General features: G+C 39.5%; 2 protein-coding genes and 1 long non-coding RNA gene across 3 annotated transcripts; 2 read left to right on the forward strand and 1 right to left on the reverse strand.

Moving 5' to 3' along the window:
- Positions 1-1111: 1111 nt before the first annotated feature.
- LOC131544156 (doublesex- and mab-3-related transcription factor A1-like) lies at positions 1112-3491 on the forward strand. Its single transcript, XM_058782199.1, has 2 exons — positions 1112-1688; positions 2297-3491. Exons 1-2 carry the CDS (start codon positions 1313-1315, stop codon positions 2887-2889), a joined length of 969 nt encoding a protein of 322 aa, XP_058638182.1. The 5' UTR covers positions 1112-1312; the 3' UTR covers positions 2890-3491.
- A 5304-nt stretch (positions 3492-8795) lies between these two features.
- On the forward strand, positions 8796-10289 carry LOC131543403 (histone H2A-like). The gene is made up of 2 exons (XM_058780701.1): positions 8796-9259; positions 9992-10289. Exons 1-2 carry the CDS (start codon positions 8865-8867, stop codon positions 10287-10289), a joined length of 693 nt encoding a protein of 230 aa, XP_058636684.1. The 5' UTR covers positions 8796-8864.
- Positions 10290-10941: 652 nt separating this feature from the next.
- On the reverse strand, positions 10942-15734 carry LOC131543511 (uncharacterized). The gene is made up of 6 exons (XR_009271920.1): positions 15671-15734; positions 15521-15570; positions 15111-15202; positions 14733-14811; positions 13671-13785; positions 10942-12794 (listed from the first exon to the last, which is right to left on the reverse strand). It is a non-coding gene; the product is annotated as an uncharacterized LOC131543511 (long non-coding RNA).
- Positions 15735-17879: the final 2145 nt, after the last annotated feature.

Here is a 17879-nt window from a genome sequence, read left to right on the forward strand (position 1 = left end):
GAATGAAGCAACTATGTTTAATTTCTCTGTAGGATCTCACACACACACACACACACACACACACATACATGTGTCATTAAGTTTTTATATTTGAGCATCTTCTTTCTCTGTCCTCATCTGGACATTCATAAACTAATTCCTTGAGTGCATTAAAGAGAGCATGAAATCAGCATTACTCTCTTAATACATCATGCATCGTGCTACTGTGAATGATTCCTCCATTCCCCTTCCTGTGAGCTGTGATGTAAATAAGTCCGTTAAGTGGACACTAATTATGGTCATTAACTCTCTCTCTTCTGTTTTGAGACCATCTGACTGTTTCTGTTAAATATGCGTAACTGCATTAATATCATTTAACTGAAGAAAAAATGTCCATTGCTATAAACACTTGCAGTTTCTTGAGTTAATGAGAAAACATTAATTACAGAATAAAGTTATCATATGTAATCCAAATTCTGTTTCAGAATGTGATATCATGTCGTTATTAATAAAACACCTTCACTACTTTTCAGGCATTTTTTTTCTCAGTATTTTTGTGTTTACTGCATTGTATCCAGCACCTCTACCCAACCTGTGCAAAATACTCTCCAATCTCCCCAAAAAAAGCTAATTAAAAACTTCTGTGTCTGTAATATGGATTCAAACTCATATCAGTTTAGTTTGTTCTCTTTCTCGCTCGTCTTTGGTCTCTTTCAATCGCAGGAATAATCTCCACTGTGAGCCAATCGGACCGTCGATGCTCCAGAGCAGCTTTTTCCTGGTATTTGCGTTCACTTGTTCGGAGAGACGCCCGCGTGTTCTTCTGGGAGAGAGGCAGAAAAGAAGAGAAAGGAGGATCTTATCATTTCATCCACAGCTTCTCCATCTGCGTCTTATCGCAACGCTGCGGATCTTATCTGAGCACATGCTGCCTTTCTACACGGATGAGCAACAGAGAGCCACTATAGCAGGAGTGTGTGTGTGTGTGTGTGTGTGTGCTTGTGTGAGTGTGTGTGTGTGTGTTTGTGCTTGTGTGTGTGTGTGTGCTTGTGTGTGTGTGTGTGTGTGTGTGTGTGTGTGTGTGTGTGTGTGTGTGTGTGTGTGTGTGTGTGTGTGTGTGTGTGTGTGTGTGTGTGTGTGTGTGTGTGTGTGTGTGTGTGTGTGTGTGTGTGTGTGTGTGTGCTTGTGTGTGTGTGTGTGTGTGTGCTTGTGTGTGTGTGAGAGAGAGAGGGGCGTGTCGGTGTCGTGTTTCTCTTTTGTCACCTGCAGCATTAAATCTTTGTCTGATTCCGCTCCAGCAGCAGAAGCTCTCTCTCACGCACACTGGGGAGTGATGGAGCCCAGCAGCGGGCGCTTCTCTCTGCTCTCCCCGCACGCGGCGCTCTTCCTGCGCCCGGAGGACAGGAGTTTCCCGCGCAGCCCGAAGTGCGCGCGCTGCAGGAATCACGGCGTGGTTTCGGCTCTGAAGGGCCACAAGCGCTTCTGCCGCTGGCGCGACTGCGCGTGCGTCAAGTGCGCGTTGATCGCGGAGAGGCAGCGCGTCATGGCGGCGCAGGTGGCGCTGCGGAGGCAGCAGGCGCAGGAGGAGCTGCAGATGATCTACCCCGCGGCAGGAGCTCCCGAGGGCGGCCTGAGCGTCTCCAGAGCGCCGCTGAGCTCCGCCGCTCCGCCCGCGTTCGACGCCTTCTGTTCGGACGCGTTCAGAGACGGTAGGAGCTGATTTACAAAACTGTGCTGTATTTGTTCAAATGTAAACAGAATTAATCCGTTAGAATTAGTCCGTTTAACGTTTCATGTTGAATACATTTACAACTTGATTTTTTATTGTTTATAGATCATTGTATGTTGAAGAGAACGCTGCTGCTCGATATTCATACTGTGCATAATAACAATGAGAGACACATTAAAAGGTCTATAGTAGTGAGACAGAGAGGTTTATAGTAATGTATTCCAGCATTAAAGAGACCAGAGCACTTATACTGAAAAAAACAAACAAACAATAGAAACCATGACATAAATTATAATGGTTTACACTACAAATATTACAAATCATCAATTTTTAACCATTAAAACCATTTTAAAAAATGGTTTTCTGCAGTGTTTATATGTTCCATTAGGACTTATTTGTTTTAACAAGCCACCAACAGAAGGTGACCAATTACCAGCTGAGACAAACAGAGTCCATTACAGTTTAAAACCAATACAAGTCCCATTATAACCAGTAAAAGCATTACAGTGTGAAAGCCCATAAAGATCTATGCTACACCCTGCTATGAACAAAACACTGACAGTGTTGATGTTTTTTTTATTTCTGCAGAGAAGAACCTAAACAAGCGCGGTGTGTTCAGTGGACTGATGAGTCCGGCTGTGTTTGGCCCGGAGAGGAGTGACCCGCTAAAGGACCGCGCGTCTCCTGGACCGGATCTCCTCCGGAGTCCCCTGACCTCCTCGGATCTGGAGCCCGGCGGCGCGTCAGAGAAACCCGGAGAGGAGCGGTCCAGAGCGAGCGGACGAGCCCCGGCTGCGGTTCTGAGCAGGATCTTCCCCGGCGTCCAGCGAGGCACTCTGGACTCGGCGCTGGAGGCCGGTTCTGGAGACGTGGTGAGGGCCATCGAGCTGCTGCTGGGTTCTCCGGAGGGTTCTCCGCACCTGGGCTCCAGATCCGCCTTCTCTCCGCTCCGCGCCTCCTCCTTGAACTCCTTCAGCCCTCGGCTGGCCATCGCTCCGCTGAGACTCGCCTACTCAACACCCGGCTTCTTTCCTCCGTATCTGACCTCTGGATTCGTCCCGGCGCTGTCCCTGCGGCCCCCAGCGGACTACCCGCTCCCCGGGGCCCTGCGGGACCTTCCTTACCCCAAAGACTCTTTCAGTCCCGCGCTGTTTTACTCCAGCCTCAGCCAACACAAATAACCCTCGCACCCGTCATCTCCACTGTTTTACAAATAAATCCTGATCTAATCATGACAAACTATGTATTGTTGGAAAGGTCTAAGACTCCTAAATAGATATTTTACCACAGTTTTTTTTGTTTGTTACAAATTATGTAGGAACAGAAACAGATTAATTTATGACAATAGTGCACCTCAGAAATCTACATCATAACAGGAGTTCTGACCTTTGTCGCAAAAAGTCTTTTTTCATTGCCATGTTTTGGCAATCATCATAGATTATATATCAATTGAATACTTAAAACATCAAAATTCATCCAATTTTAAAATCAGACATTGCCTTACTAGAGAAATGGTACTCAAAATCATATTACAAAATGTTTTCATTCATGAATTATAACAGTTTAGGTTCGGATGGTGCACTTTCACATCTGTTCAGAAATAGGGTGACAGTTAAAGGGTTAAACTACAAAGTTATCGTGATTTCAGATCGAGTCACTAGCAGCTCATGGAAGTAATTCCAGATTTATACACATATAGTTTTATACATAATTTTTTTGAAAAATGTTGTATATTTTTATGCATATTTGAAAAAGTCAGTTTGTGAATAAACCTTACAGAACACTTTGTTTCATTGATTATAGAAAAGGAAGCTACATCAAGCCCATTTTTAGTCAAATCTATGCGAGGTCACACCTCTGAAATATGAGAAACACAAAGTCTAAAGTTTTGTTTTTTGGACTCACTAATGGTCGATTGGTGAAATAAAACCACTATGAATCTGTAAACACATTAAAATGATTATCACATTAGATTTTCCTGTTAATAGTGAAACCGTATGAAGCTGCTCCATTATGGGAACATCTGCAGTGTTTGCAAATTAATAGATTTGGATGTTAAAACGATTAGCATTGACACATGTAACATTTGATGCTTCAGCGTTTCATATAGTGATGATTCAGTAACAGTCGGTATGTCATGCTTAAGTTACAGCTGTTACTTTACAAAGTCCTTGTGTTAAATCCTGACAACATGCTCTTACATTAACTTACACGAACTCTGCTCTTCTGAGTCAAGAGTCATGCTTTCATAAAGAAAAACACAGTGCTTCAGAAACAGCTTTTCAAGTCAGTGTAAAAAAAACAATGTTGTTGTCTAAAAGGAAAATATCCTCAAACCGTGTAATATTGCCAAAACAAATACTGTAGGTTGCCAAAAAGCACCACAAACATTTCAAACATCAAAAAGCTTTCAGACAGCGAGCATCATGATGAGAGATTCTCCCAAACAGACTTCCATCCAACTCAAAAACACACGTAACACACGTGAATCTGAGCGTGTTTGGCTTCTCATCGCAGCCCACTAAACATGGCACTTTAGGATTTGTAAAATTAATATGCCTACTACTAAAACATTATGTAAAGTATTTAAGGCAATGTGACACACAGTTCTCCATCAAAGTGATGAGCAGCCGTATGTCATCCTTTCACTTATATATTTATTCTGTTCATTCATTAGCCTGCTTGACCATTTACATGATAAACTTAACTGTAGTGTAAACTAATCCTTCATTTGGCCACAAAAATGAAAACATTTCAGACTAATATAATTATGCAAATGCATTCAGGAAGACAATTTACATGCAATCAAAAACATACAATTAAAGTGAATCTTGTATATTCATACATTATACAGAAACATACAAATTCATATTTCAGAGGAATATATAATAAACTAAAACACCAACATTTTACCAAACCAGTTCAAACTGCAGTCTCAGTCATAATACCCACTAAAAACAATGTTGATATTTCATAAGCATACTGTACTTTTTGTGATAATATAAGCTAAAATATATACTGTACAAAATGAATCCTCGCTGATGGACAGAAACACTAACAAAATCACAAAATGAGTGAGAAATGAAGGACGACGAGTCTTCACACCGGGCTGCTTATAATCATTCATCAAACCGAGTCCAGACATGTTTGCTTTGCTTTATCTCCTCATCTGAACGCCGGTAATCAATCAGGCAAAGAGATTTATCACAGTACACTTTGCATGGATTTAAAAAGTGAACGGTTTTGTAGTTTAGGCTCACTATTGGAATGTACCTTTATTGTTTTATTTAGTTTTAGTGCTGCTGAACCTCACTATACTGAGAAGTGTAATTAAATGAACAGCTTTACTATATCAGTGCTAGCTCTGATGAAATCATGCCACGATTACTAAAGGCCAAGCCCAAACTCCTGAAAAACTGTGCTTTTAGAAATACATGAAGATATTCTGAAGGTTATGCTCCGTCCTTCAGAGAAGCTCGGCTGAGCTCACACACAGAAACAGCACAAACACACACACACACACACACACACACACAGAAACAGCACAAACACACACACACACACACACACACACACACACACACACACACACACACACACACACACACACAGAAACAGCACACACACACACACACACACACACACACACACACACACACAGAAACAGCACAAACACACACACACACACACACAGAAACAGCACACACACACACACACACACACACACACACACACACACAGAAACAGCACAAACACACACACACACACACACACAGAAACAGCACAAACACACACACACACACACACACACACACACACATACACACACACACACACACACACACACACAGAAATAGTATAAATATACACACACACACACACACACACACACACACACACACAGAAATAGCACAAACACACACACACACACACACACAGACAGAAACAGCACACACACACACACACACACACACACACAGAAACAGCACAAACACACACACACACACACACACACACACACACACACAGAAACAGCACAAACACACACACACACACACACACACACACACACACAGAATCAGCACAAACACACACACACACACACACACACATAGAAATAGTATAAATACACACACACACATATATACACACACACACACACACACACACACACACACACACACACAGAAACAGCACAAACACACACACACACACACACACACACACACACACACACACATAGAAATAGTATAAACACACACACACATATATACACACACACACACACACAGAAACAGCACACACACACACACACACACACACACAGAAACAGCACAAACACACACACACACACACACACACACACACACATAGAAACAGCACAAACACACACACACACACACACAGAAACAGCACAAACACACACACACACACACACACACAGACACACACACACACACACACACACACACACACACACACACACACATCAACAGCACAAACACACACACACACACACACACACACACACACACAGAAACAGCACACACACACACACACACACACACACACACACACACAGAAACAGCACAAACACACACACACACACACACACACACACAGAAACAGCACAAACACACACACACACACACACACACACACACACATACAGAAACAGCACAAACACACAGACACACACACTTCAGGCCAGGCTTTACATCTGAAAACACTGAAAGAGCGCCACCTAGTGACTGAGACGCAGCATCTCTGCTCATGATGTCTGAGAGATCCAGGAAAACAAGAAGAAAACAATCGGATGAAGTGAAAATATTCTCTTTCCAGATGTTTTTGCACTATTATCGCTGGTAACACTTTAGAATAATGGTCCGTTGTTAACAAGTAACTATGCAGGGAGTAACAGGTAGTGCTACATTAACACTTAACTTAATACTGTTAACTAATAGAGAAGCAAGATTAACTAAGCAGTAGTAGCACATTTAGGAGAAAAGCAGTTCCTTATTAGATATGTGATAATTATTAAATAAAAATCTCCTCACTGAGAACTACTTGTGAACTATGACCAGTTAATAAATAATAACCAATTAATTACTAATCACAACAGTAACTTCTTAAAAGTGAGCAATTGGGTTGTATGTGGAAACTAATTTATGAATATGATATCCTCAAATAAGTCGGCTACAGTTTTGTGACTTCTACTCTTACCGAAGGATGGATGTTCTCCGTTTGAGTAATTAGTGAGGGGTTCATGTATTTTTCACTTCAAAGCTAAGGTGCTACTAAGGAACTACTAGTGATCTGGACCATTATTTTAAAGTGAAAAACACGTTAACCCCTCAGTAATTACTCACATCTAAATTAACAAGTTATGTAATGTTTTATATCTGACACATGATACAGTCATACATTTGTGTGAAGCACTAGTGGTATTTTACCAGTACGTCATCTGGAGCGGGATACATATTGAAATGACATAAAACAGAGTTCATAATTGTGAACTAATTCAATCATGAGCTTGTCAGCATCACTTCCTAATTATTAACATTTTTAAGTGAATTATCATTTTTATTATTATTCTGTTTTTGATTGAAATAAACGGAGAACATCCATCCTTCGGTAAGAGTAGAAGTCACAAAACTGTAGCCGACTTATTTGGGGATATCATATTCATAAATTAGTTTCCACATACAACCCAATTGCTCACTTTTAAGACGTTACTGTTGTGATTAGTAATTAATTGGTTATTCTTTATTAACTGGTCATAGTTCACAAGTAGTTCTCAGTGAGGAGATTTTTATTTAATAATTATCACATATCTAATAAGGAACTGCTTTTCTCCTAAATGTGCTACTACTGCTTAGTTAATCTTGCTTCTCTATTAGTTAACAGTATTAAGTTAAGTGTTAATGTAGCACTACCTGTTACTCCCTGCATAGTTACTTGTTAACAACGGACCATTATTCTAAAGTGTTACCTTATCGCTTTAGAAACTTGATTTTTTCATTTTCTTTTTTATCTTTTACAGTTTTCTATATGAAGATCCACAAGCGGCATTGAGAATAGCCAAGCTGGAGATACCGGCAATGCTAATATTAACAGTCCTACTTGCTCAGTCTGCTTATCTATTATCCTTCCAAAGCTTTTCACCTGTCGCCGCTCATATTCCCAGCATTTCCCCAAAACATCTTGAACGGGATGATCTGAAGAATCGCCCATGGTACCGGTCTCAGCTGAAGCGGAGCTAAACTAAACAAACAAACTCAATCACAGAAATACGAAACAATGACATCAAAACGCAAACTAAATCAAAATAAGAGTCTTTAGACATCATAAAACCCAGTAACAGATGTGGCAGTATTTGCACTGACTTTCATTCATTTACAGACACTTTTCTTTGCGAGTGACTTACAGATGAGGAACTTTCCTGATGAAAGATGAGTTTTTGTAAGTGTCCCACAGAGATTGATGATTAAACTGAAGGAAATGCATCTGCAGACGTATCTAATGGACATTCAGAAACTGACTAACAGCACAGCGAATACAGCGCCAGTCCTGCTGCGGAGAGGGAACATTTGTTCTATAGACTTTTTAATTCCAGCAGTTTTAATAACCGCTCATGCCTTTTAGAAACCTGCGCTCAGGCAGATGATCATGACACAAGTGTTGTTTTTGGGTGAACAGATCAAGTCCAGGTATGAAGTTTTATGACTGCATGTCAGTCTACAACATTTTCCTTGTTTTAATTTACAAATTCAGTTTTAAATGAAAACATCACCATAATCTGAAGTATGTCTTCATCGAGAGTAAAATAGCAAACGACATGTAATTTTATGATCTCTCTCATTTTGTAAAGATCCCTAACATTTAGCAAATGCATGTAAATTTATGGCCACAACTGTACATGTTTAGATTTGAGAAGTAATGATGTTAAATAATGATAGCTGATAATAATGATAGATACATTTCTAAGTAAATCTCGCCAGAAGTGTGTCTGTGTGAGGAAGGGTTCAGGGAAGTTCAGTGATTGGTTTGAAATCTTAACAACTCTAAACCAATGGGAGACCGGCAGTCTCGTTAAAGATCAGCGCATAGAGCTACAGCGATTTATTCACATCAGTTCTTCTGATTGTTACTGACAATGAGCGGCAGAGGAAAAACCGGCGGCAAAGCGAGAGCGAAGGCCAAGACTCGGTCGTCCAGGGCAGGGCTGCAGTTCCCCGTCGGTCGCGTTCACAGGCTTCTCCGCAAAGGTAACTACGCAGTGCGCGTCGGTGCAGGTGCTCCCGTCTATCTGGCGGCTGTGCTCGAGTATCTCACCGCTGAGATCCTGGAGCTGGCTGGAAACGCCGCGAGGGACAACAAGAAGACCCGCATCATCCCCCGTCACCTGCAGCTGGCGGTGCGCAACGACGAGGAGCTGAACAAACTCCTGGGCGGAGTGACCATCGCTCAGGGCGGCGTGCTGCCCAACATCCAGGCCGTGCTGCTGCCAAGAAGACCGAGAAACCCGCCAAAGCCAAGTAAACGAGTCCGGTCTGCTTCTCCAACACAAAGGCTCTTTTCAGAGCCACACATTTCATCTGATAGAGAGCGCTTTTCTTTTCTTTTTTTGTTGTATTATACCGTGTATGACAATGAAATGCCAGAAGTTCTCATGAAAAAATAAATGTCATATAAACAGACAATTTTTGGGTGTGGGTAGTTACAAATACCATCAACAACTGAAGATTATTTGACAACATAAACCTAAGAATAAGTGAATATTTCGTAAAGCGTGAACAAAATAATGTTACTAGGAAACCTGTGAAGGGTGCGTTAGTGTAGAGTGTGTTTGATGCAAAGTAATAAACGGAACAAAGAGCTTCGAGCGGGAAACCCAAAGAAACCCGTTTGAAAAGAGAAGCTGCGCAGTCATTGGCTAACAGTTGTGAGCGGACGTCACACACCAGCCAATCACAAGCCTCTGCACCTTCATGACATCATAAGCTCGTGGCCATATGAGGGTTTAAAAGCAGACGCGGAACAGAGAGCAGTATATTCTAGTGATGGGATTTATGGCTCTTTGAGGGGATCCGGATCTTGGCGATCCGTTCCTTTCAAAGAGCCGTTCAAAAGAACACAAGGGGTAGAGGGGAGTTTTGCACCATTTGACGCAGAGCTGGTTTCAGTTAGGTCCTGTAAGCAACTGTAAAAGGCCTCCCTGGAGCACTCGCTTCGTATTCATCGCTTGATTAAAACGAGAAGCATCTGAATCATGTCTGGAAGAGGCAAAGGCGGGAAAGGACTCGGGAAAGGAGGCGCTAAGCGTCACCGGAAAGTGCTGCGCGATAACATCCAGGGAATCACCAAACCCGCCATTCGTGCGTCTGGCGCGCGGCGCGTCAAGCGCATCTCCGGTCTGATCTACGAGGAGACCCGCGGGGTGTTGAAGGTGTTCCTGGAGAACGTTATCCGCGACGCCGTCACCTACACCGAGCACGCCAAGAGAAAGACCGTCACCGCCATGGACGTCGTGTACGCGCTCAAACGACAGGGACGCACCTTGTACGGCTTCGGAGGATAAACGCCTTCAATCAGAACAAACCCAACGGCTCTTTTAAGAGCCACCCACATTGTCATAGTAGGAGTTAGGTTCGAAGTAGCGTGGTGTTTTATATTTTACATGGAACTAACAAAATACTTGCTAGTAAATAAACTGGTTTAGCTGCTAATGCACTGAAAGTACAGATGTTCTTATGTTTCAGGAAGGAGAGCTACGCTATCTACATCTACAAGGTGATGAAGCAGGTTCATCCCGACACCGGGATCTCTTCCAAGGCGATGGGGATCATGAACTCTTTCGTTAACGCCCTTACGAAAATTAACCATGGTTTTACTATAGTAAAACTGTAGTTAACCATGACTGTAATACCCGTGGTTTTTTGGTGCAAACAATGGTTTAAAAACAAAACATTGTTCTGATACCATGGTTTTACCGCAGTTATATTGTAGTAATACTATAGTAAAACTGTAATAAACTATGACTGTAGTAACCATGGTTTTTTGGTGTGTACCACAAATGAACTATGGTTGTATCACCATGGTTTTACTAAAGTACCTCAAATTACATTTAAGCCTAGTTATTCAACAAACATCTACAAAATAAAAACAGAATGACAAGTTACTATTCTATGATGCAGGGTTTATTATAGCAGTTGCATCATCTGAAAGAAAATGTTGTCACATGTCAAAATGATTCAGAACTATGAACTATAACTATTTAAAAATAGTGATAAAGCACTGCAGTGGTAGAGATGGTTTTCTGCTAATTTACAAAATAAAAATAGCAAATTGTTTCACTGTAATAATGCATTATCTCTATAGAAATTAATTACATGTTGCACAAATAAACATGACTTAGTGTTCACACACAACATTATACCGCTGACCTCTTTAACAATATCTTATGTAGGGCTGCATGCAACTAATTTTTTTTTGATAATCAATTTATCTGTAGATTTTTTTTATTAATACTAGTAATTGGATGACAAAAAAATAAATATAAAATATATACATTATTTTTTAATTAAAATAATTGTAATTATTTTCATTATTCATTATTTTAAAGAATGTCATTTCACATCCTGTCTATGAAAACAAATATAATGAATGTCTCTATGTAGGCTCTGCTGTACATTATAAACATTAAAGTGTTAAAATACAAACATTACATTCTAAACCTAAAAACAACAGATTGCTTGTTATTTTGAAACAGAATTTAAAACAATTTAAACAAAAATGTTAACTTGTAAGAGGTACGAGGAACAAACACAATCATTCGTCTGAACAGAGCAATTATATTATATTGTAACGCTCGGCCGAAATAAGGCAGGCTACACAAATAGAATTGTCCGGTTATCTCTTTAACTATTGTGTTTAACTGAATGCAGGTAAAATGAGCAACAAAACAAGGAATAAATGCCAACCCGGAGTGTATTATACAAAAAGATGCAAGACAAAATGTATACATATGTACAAGAACGCATGGGTGTAAATGCCCATAAAAGTCCAATGGAGGTGTGTGTGTGTGTGTGTATGTTTCGGTCTCACCGGTGAAACTTTGTTAGTCCGGGAGCACGTTAAGGAGCAGCGCTGTTCTGTGACGAAGTCCAAGGCAAAATAATCCCACCAAAACGGTTATTTCCACAAGGTAGAAACTCTGTGTCACAGTCCTAAACAGCGGAAAGTAGAATAGGCGATCGATCGCTGTGTTTCCATTTGAGCACGAAGAACGTCACTCTCGAACGACCCTCAACCGGCTTCTTTTATCGGAAGTGCAAAATCAGATGATCAGGATGACGTCACGGGATTCCCCTTGCACGTCGCGAGCGAACTCTCGCGAGAAGAAAACAGAGGACACAACACTCGACCGGGCAATACAAACAAAGGGACCACAATAACAGCTGTGATACATCAATAATCAAATTAACATATTGTTTTAAACCTACACTTAATTTCTGACAAAAAAATATTTGAGCAAAATGTGTATTTTAGTCAGAATTATGAGCGGTCTGTTTGTTTTGATGCACTATTCAAATTCGTTGATGATTATTTTAATTATCGATTAGTTGTTGCAGCCAGGCCTAGTTTTATACAACCTGTAAACACAAGCCCAACACAGACAGATGTGTGCAGTCCATCGCATTAACAACCTTGATTACAATATCAATAACGGTAAAAAAGGTTCTTTCATTGGAAAAGTTTTACACATACTACAAAATACATTCACAAGAAATGAGAAGTACTTTAAAGAATGTTTAAAATGATATCAACTCACGAGAAGATTTCAGTCATTTCAAGCCTAAAGCAAGCTGATTTATTCTACATCGAGTCACCTCATGAGGGTCGATGAAGGCCAGATGAATCCTCCACACTTTTACTTGGTGAAGGAAATGCCCCTCTTTTCAAGAACTTTTCATGCTGCATACATGGCAGTAGTGGTCAGTGTGAAGTCTATCATATAGTCCAGTAGGTTACAGTCCACCTTTGGTTTGGTTGTCTTGATCTTCACCCCATATGGTCTCAGGACCTAAAAATGAGAAGAATATATATATATATATATATATATATATACACAATATTAATAAACAGCTTGCTGGAATACTCAGTTGTTATTGGTCAGTTGCACACTCATCTACACTCTTGAAAAAAGGTGCCAGAAAGAACCAAAAAGGGGGTTTCGCGGCGATGTCATAGAGGAACCTTTTTTGGCAGGTTAATAGCCCCTTTCGCACCACTTTAGTTCCAGAACTAGAAGTACAGTACTAAAGTACTGGGACGATTTTTCGCGAACTATTTCCCAGTACCATTTAAAGGGTTGCATTCGCACCAACAGTGGGTACTAAGAGGTGACGTAAGCCGGTCGACAGCGACGTCATTTGTGCGCGGCGTTCAACAACGAAAACAAAGAAGAACAACGTTAACAACAGGAGGATGGAGGACGCTGTGATCGGAGCTGTGTTTTTGTTGTGTCTCGCGGGGTTCACAATAATGGACATGAATGTCGACGTAACTTATACGTCAAGCGATTGAAAGATCGGAAAGGAGTTCAAAATGTTCAAAAGTGCCTGCACTTTAGCGTCCGTCTGTCCATCTATCGCTGTTCTCCATTCTTGCGAAATATAAGTTGATGCGATGTTTACACGGCGTTTTAAATCATGGCGGGTGAGGCCGTTTTTGTACACGTTTAGCCAATCGGTGTACACTTACGTCACGATAGTTCCTATGGAGCTGTTTTAGACCCTACTCTGAAGTAGGAGCTAAATAGTTCCTCCAAACGGAGTTCCGGGAACTAAAACAGTTCCTAGTTCCCGCGGTGCGAACACGCCAAAAAGTGGGTAGTTCCACAATTAGTTCGGGTACTATGAAAAGGATCCTGCAGTGCGAAAGGGCCTAATGTCAGTACCTCATCATCCACTACTATGCCCTTTTTCATCCTGTGGAAACTGCCACTGGTGGTTCAAAGAGTTCCCGCTTTCACAGTCCTTCTGATGAATGGTTGAGGCTGGGTACATAGCATCCTGTAAAAAAAAATTAAAAAACAGCCTTTCATTAGTTTCTTAATTTTAATAGGTTTAGCACAGGTGTAATGATGCAAAACGACAAACAACAATAATGGAAAGGTATTTTTAAGCTGAAAAGCAGTCAGAATAGAAACAAAATCAAAACAAGTCAAAGTATTTTGGAAGTTCATGCATCCATCTATTCACTCTCTAAACCACTTATCCTCTCTAGGGTCTTGGGGGCTGAAGCCTATCCCAGCATCTTGGGCCACAAATCCATCCAATTAATGTTATTTAAGCAATATAGTAACAATTGTTATACAGTAAGTGTCAAGATTTTGGAAACATTACAGTGTTTTTGGGGAAAAAAATATCTTCTGCTCACCAAGTCTGCATTTATTTTATCAAGAATACAGAGAAAATAGTAATATTGCAAAATATAATTACATGTTAAAAAGAACTGTTGTCTATTTTAATATATCGTAAATTGTAATTTATTTCTGTGATGCGCAGCTGTATTTTCAGCATCATTACTCCAGTCTTCAGAGTCACATGATCTTCAGAAATCATTCTAATATGCTGATTTGCTGCTCGAGAAACATTTATTATTATTAAAACAGTTGAAAACAGTTTTTGCTTCTTAACATTTTTGTGGAAACGGTGATACCTTTTTCAGGATTCTTTGATGAATAGAAAGTACAATTAACAACATTTATTAAATGTATTAAACAATTTAGTAAATAGAAATCTTTTCCAACATTGTAAATGTCTTCAATGTTACTTCTGATAAATGTAATACACCCTTGATTAATAAAAGTATTAATTTCTTTCTTTTCTTACCACAAATGCAGTAGTGGTGAGCAGAAAACTTACTTAAAAAACACATTCAAAAAACATTTTAAAAAAATCATACCAACCTCTAACTTTTGAACAGTAGTGTCCTGTATGTTTGAGGTTTTACTTACTAGTCACATGGTTCATACCGACTTAGAGATGCTGTCCGACGGGAGACTCTGCGCTCCTCTGCTGCACGGCCATCATAATCTAGAAACATAATATGCAATTTATCACAGAGCCAACGATATTCAGCTTTGTTTAAAGTAAGCAAGCTAGAGCAGAAGTGAAACACAGAAAAGAAAACGGTACATACACACACACACACACACACACACACATACACAAACAATTTCTTAAAATAAAATTATTAACGTTCATGTATTTAGGTTTGTGTCACTACCTGTCAAAACCTTCCTTTAATGAACTGTAATAAAACAGAAGCATGGTGATATAAGAAAATATGTTGTGAAAAAATGCATATGAATGCATATTTCTTCTATGCTCACCTGTTTTTTCTGCATTTCTGTCAGCAGCTCCCTTCAGAAATGTTGAAATCTTGGAGCTTCTCTTCCTTTGTAAAAAGATTATATTATCACTCCTGAAACCACAGAACATTTTTTTTAATTAATTAATTTATTTTTTATCAGTATTTGTTTACCATGAAAGATCAAAGCACTTTTGAACTAATGTTAGATTCAGTTAATTCGTGCTTCTGTAAGTGACCTCACCCATTAACAGTAACGTTACAGCGCGTATTTTAGGTTAAATAAGTCAGACAACTTCCAATAAACCATTGACAAACTGACAGCAAACCCTTTACAAAGCTATCAAAACCTCTCATCTACACATAAAGATGTGATTAAAAGCCCAAACTTTCATAAATAAGAGCTCAAGCTTCAGAGTTAGCCTAACATACCTCGTCTGAAAACAGATGCTAGCAGACTTTTCGAAGACTGTAAAACATTTCTGTGAAGTAAATATTCAACAGAAACATGCCAGTTACATGTAAGAAAGCGTCTGGAACAGTTGTATGTGATATTTGTGTGATTTTAGGGACTAAACTCACCTGAAAGCAGTGAAAACAGCAGCGAGAGACGGAGATTTACTGTTCGTCAGTTACAGTGTTGCTCACTGTTTCCATGGCAACTCCCTCCGCTGCAGCGTTTGAATGAGACTCCAGTATTCAGCTCGCGCCCATTTAAACACGTCACAGTCCTGCAGCATTCACTAACCTCTCAAAATCTTTATTAAAACTCATTTTGTAGTTCTACGACCAATACATTGGTGCAAAATGTATGATAGTGGGATACAAAAATAAATAAATTGTATTTTAAGATTTGTATCACTCTGCCTTTTTATTTCATTTTAAAACATGATTTTTATACTAAACTTTGCTTTTGCTAAATAACTAGCCTAATACATTTTTTGTGTCATGCAAAACAGCATTAAAATAGGAGTAAAAAGTATAAAAGGACTGATCTACTGGTCTTTTTTAATTAAAAAAAAACACCACAACACTATTTATAACTTTATTGAGCTTTAATTGAACACAACTAAAAGAAAATGAGTCTGGAATGAGTTCTGGACCAGACAGCTAGGAACATTTAGCTCACTTGATCTCACTTTCCAGAAAAAACATATTTACAAAAATGTTGATTGTGAAGAACCATTAAATAGTATAAAGAACCTTTTGTGCAATGGATAGGTTCTTTTGGATATTAAAGGTTCTTCATGGAACCATACACCTTGCCAAATAACCATTTTTTTAAGAGTGTATTTTTTGTAATAACTGATAACACATTTGCCAAATTTGATTGTTTCATTTTCAGAAATCATGAGATTAATTATGATTATTTTATTGAGCCCTATTTTTTAAGAGTAAGACATAACTAAATCTGTAGTTAACCCATTTGTGCCCAAATTTTTCTGAATGGTTTCATGCATATAGTCGTGTTAATAGTGTCCTATGTGAACATGTTCTGCATTTATTTTCCCCAGGTTTTAGTTTTTTTTCTTGAAAATCGTATTTGAATGTGCCGGTGGGCAAATATGTTTTATGCACCCCTTCGATTTCAAATTTGAATAGGAGGAGAACATTTGGCATCTAACTCAAAATAACTGCTTTCAACAGATCGATCTTTATTCATGAACAAATTTATTATGTATAAAAGTCGAAGAACATTTGATGTGAACCCAAAAAGCTGCGTCTAGCTTATAATCTGTTGAATATGAATATACAACAAACAACAAATCCATGTGTCTTAAAGTGGTGGAACATAGTGCAGAACAAAGTGCAGCCATTAAGTTGCCCCAACAGGGCATTGTGTATCAAAAAGTTAAATGAAAATAAGTAAATAAAAATAAATAGATATGTACAGTGCACTCCAATAATATTGGCAGCCTTGGTAAATATAAGCAAAGGCAGCTGTGAAAATAAATCTGCATTGCAACTTGTAATTTTAACTGAACAGAGGAGTCACGGCACATACAGGTGCATCTCAATAAATTAGAATGTCGTGGAAAAGTTCATTTATTTCAGTAATTCAACTCAAATTGTGAAACTCGTGTATTAAATAAATTCAGTGCACACAGACTGAAGTAGTTTAAGTCTTTGGTTCTTTTAATTGTGATGATTTTGGCTCACATTTAACAAAAACCCACCAATTCACTATCTCAACTAATTAGAATACTTCATAAGACCAATAAAAAAAAATAAAAAACATTTTTAGTGAATCGTTGGCCTTCTGGAAAGTATGTTCATTTACTGAATATGTACTCAATTCTTGGTAGGGGCTCCTTTTGCTTTAATAACTGCCTCAGTTCGGCGTGGCATGGAGGTGATCAGTTTGTGGCGCTGCTGAGGTGGTCTGGAAGCCCAGGTTTCTTTGACAGTGGATTGTATTGTACATAGATTCTCTCTGGGGTTCAGGTCTGGTGAGTTTGCTGGCCAGTCAAGCACACCAACACCATGGTCATTTAACCAACTTTTGGTGCTTTTGGCCGTGTGGGCAGGCGCCAAATCCTGCTGGAAAATGAAATCAGCATCTTTAAAAAGCTGGTCAGCAGAAGGAAGCTTGAAGTTCTCCAAAATTTCTTGGTAAACGGCTGCAGTGACTTTGGTTTTCAAAAAACACAATGGACCAACACCAGCAGATGACATTGCACCCCAAATCATCACAGACTGTGGAAACTTAACACTGGACTTCAAGCAACTCGGGCTATGAGCTTCTCCAGCCTTCCTCCAGATTCTAGCACCTTGGTTTCCAAATGAAATA

Source organism: Onychostoma macrolepis, chromosome 07 (genome assembly GCF_012432095.1).
Source record: "Onychostoma macrolepis isolate SWU-2019 chromosome 07, ASM1243209v1, whole genome shotgun sequence".
In the NCBI taxonomy this organism is placed as follows: domain Eukaryota; kingdom Metazoa; phylum Chordata; class Actinopteri; order Cypriniformes; family Cyprinidae; genus Onychostoma; species Onychostoma macrolepis.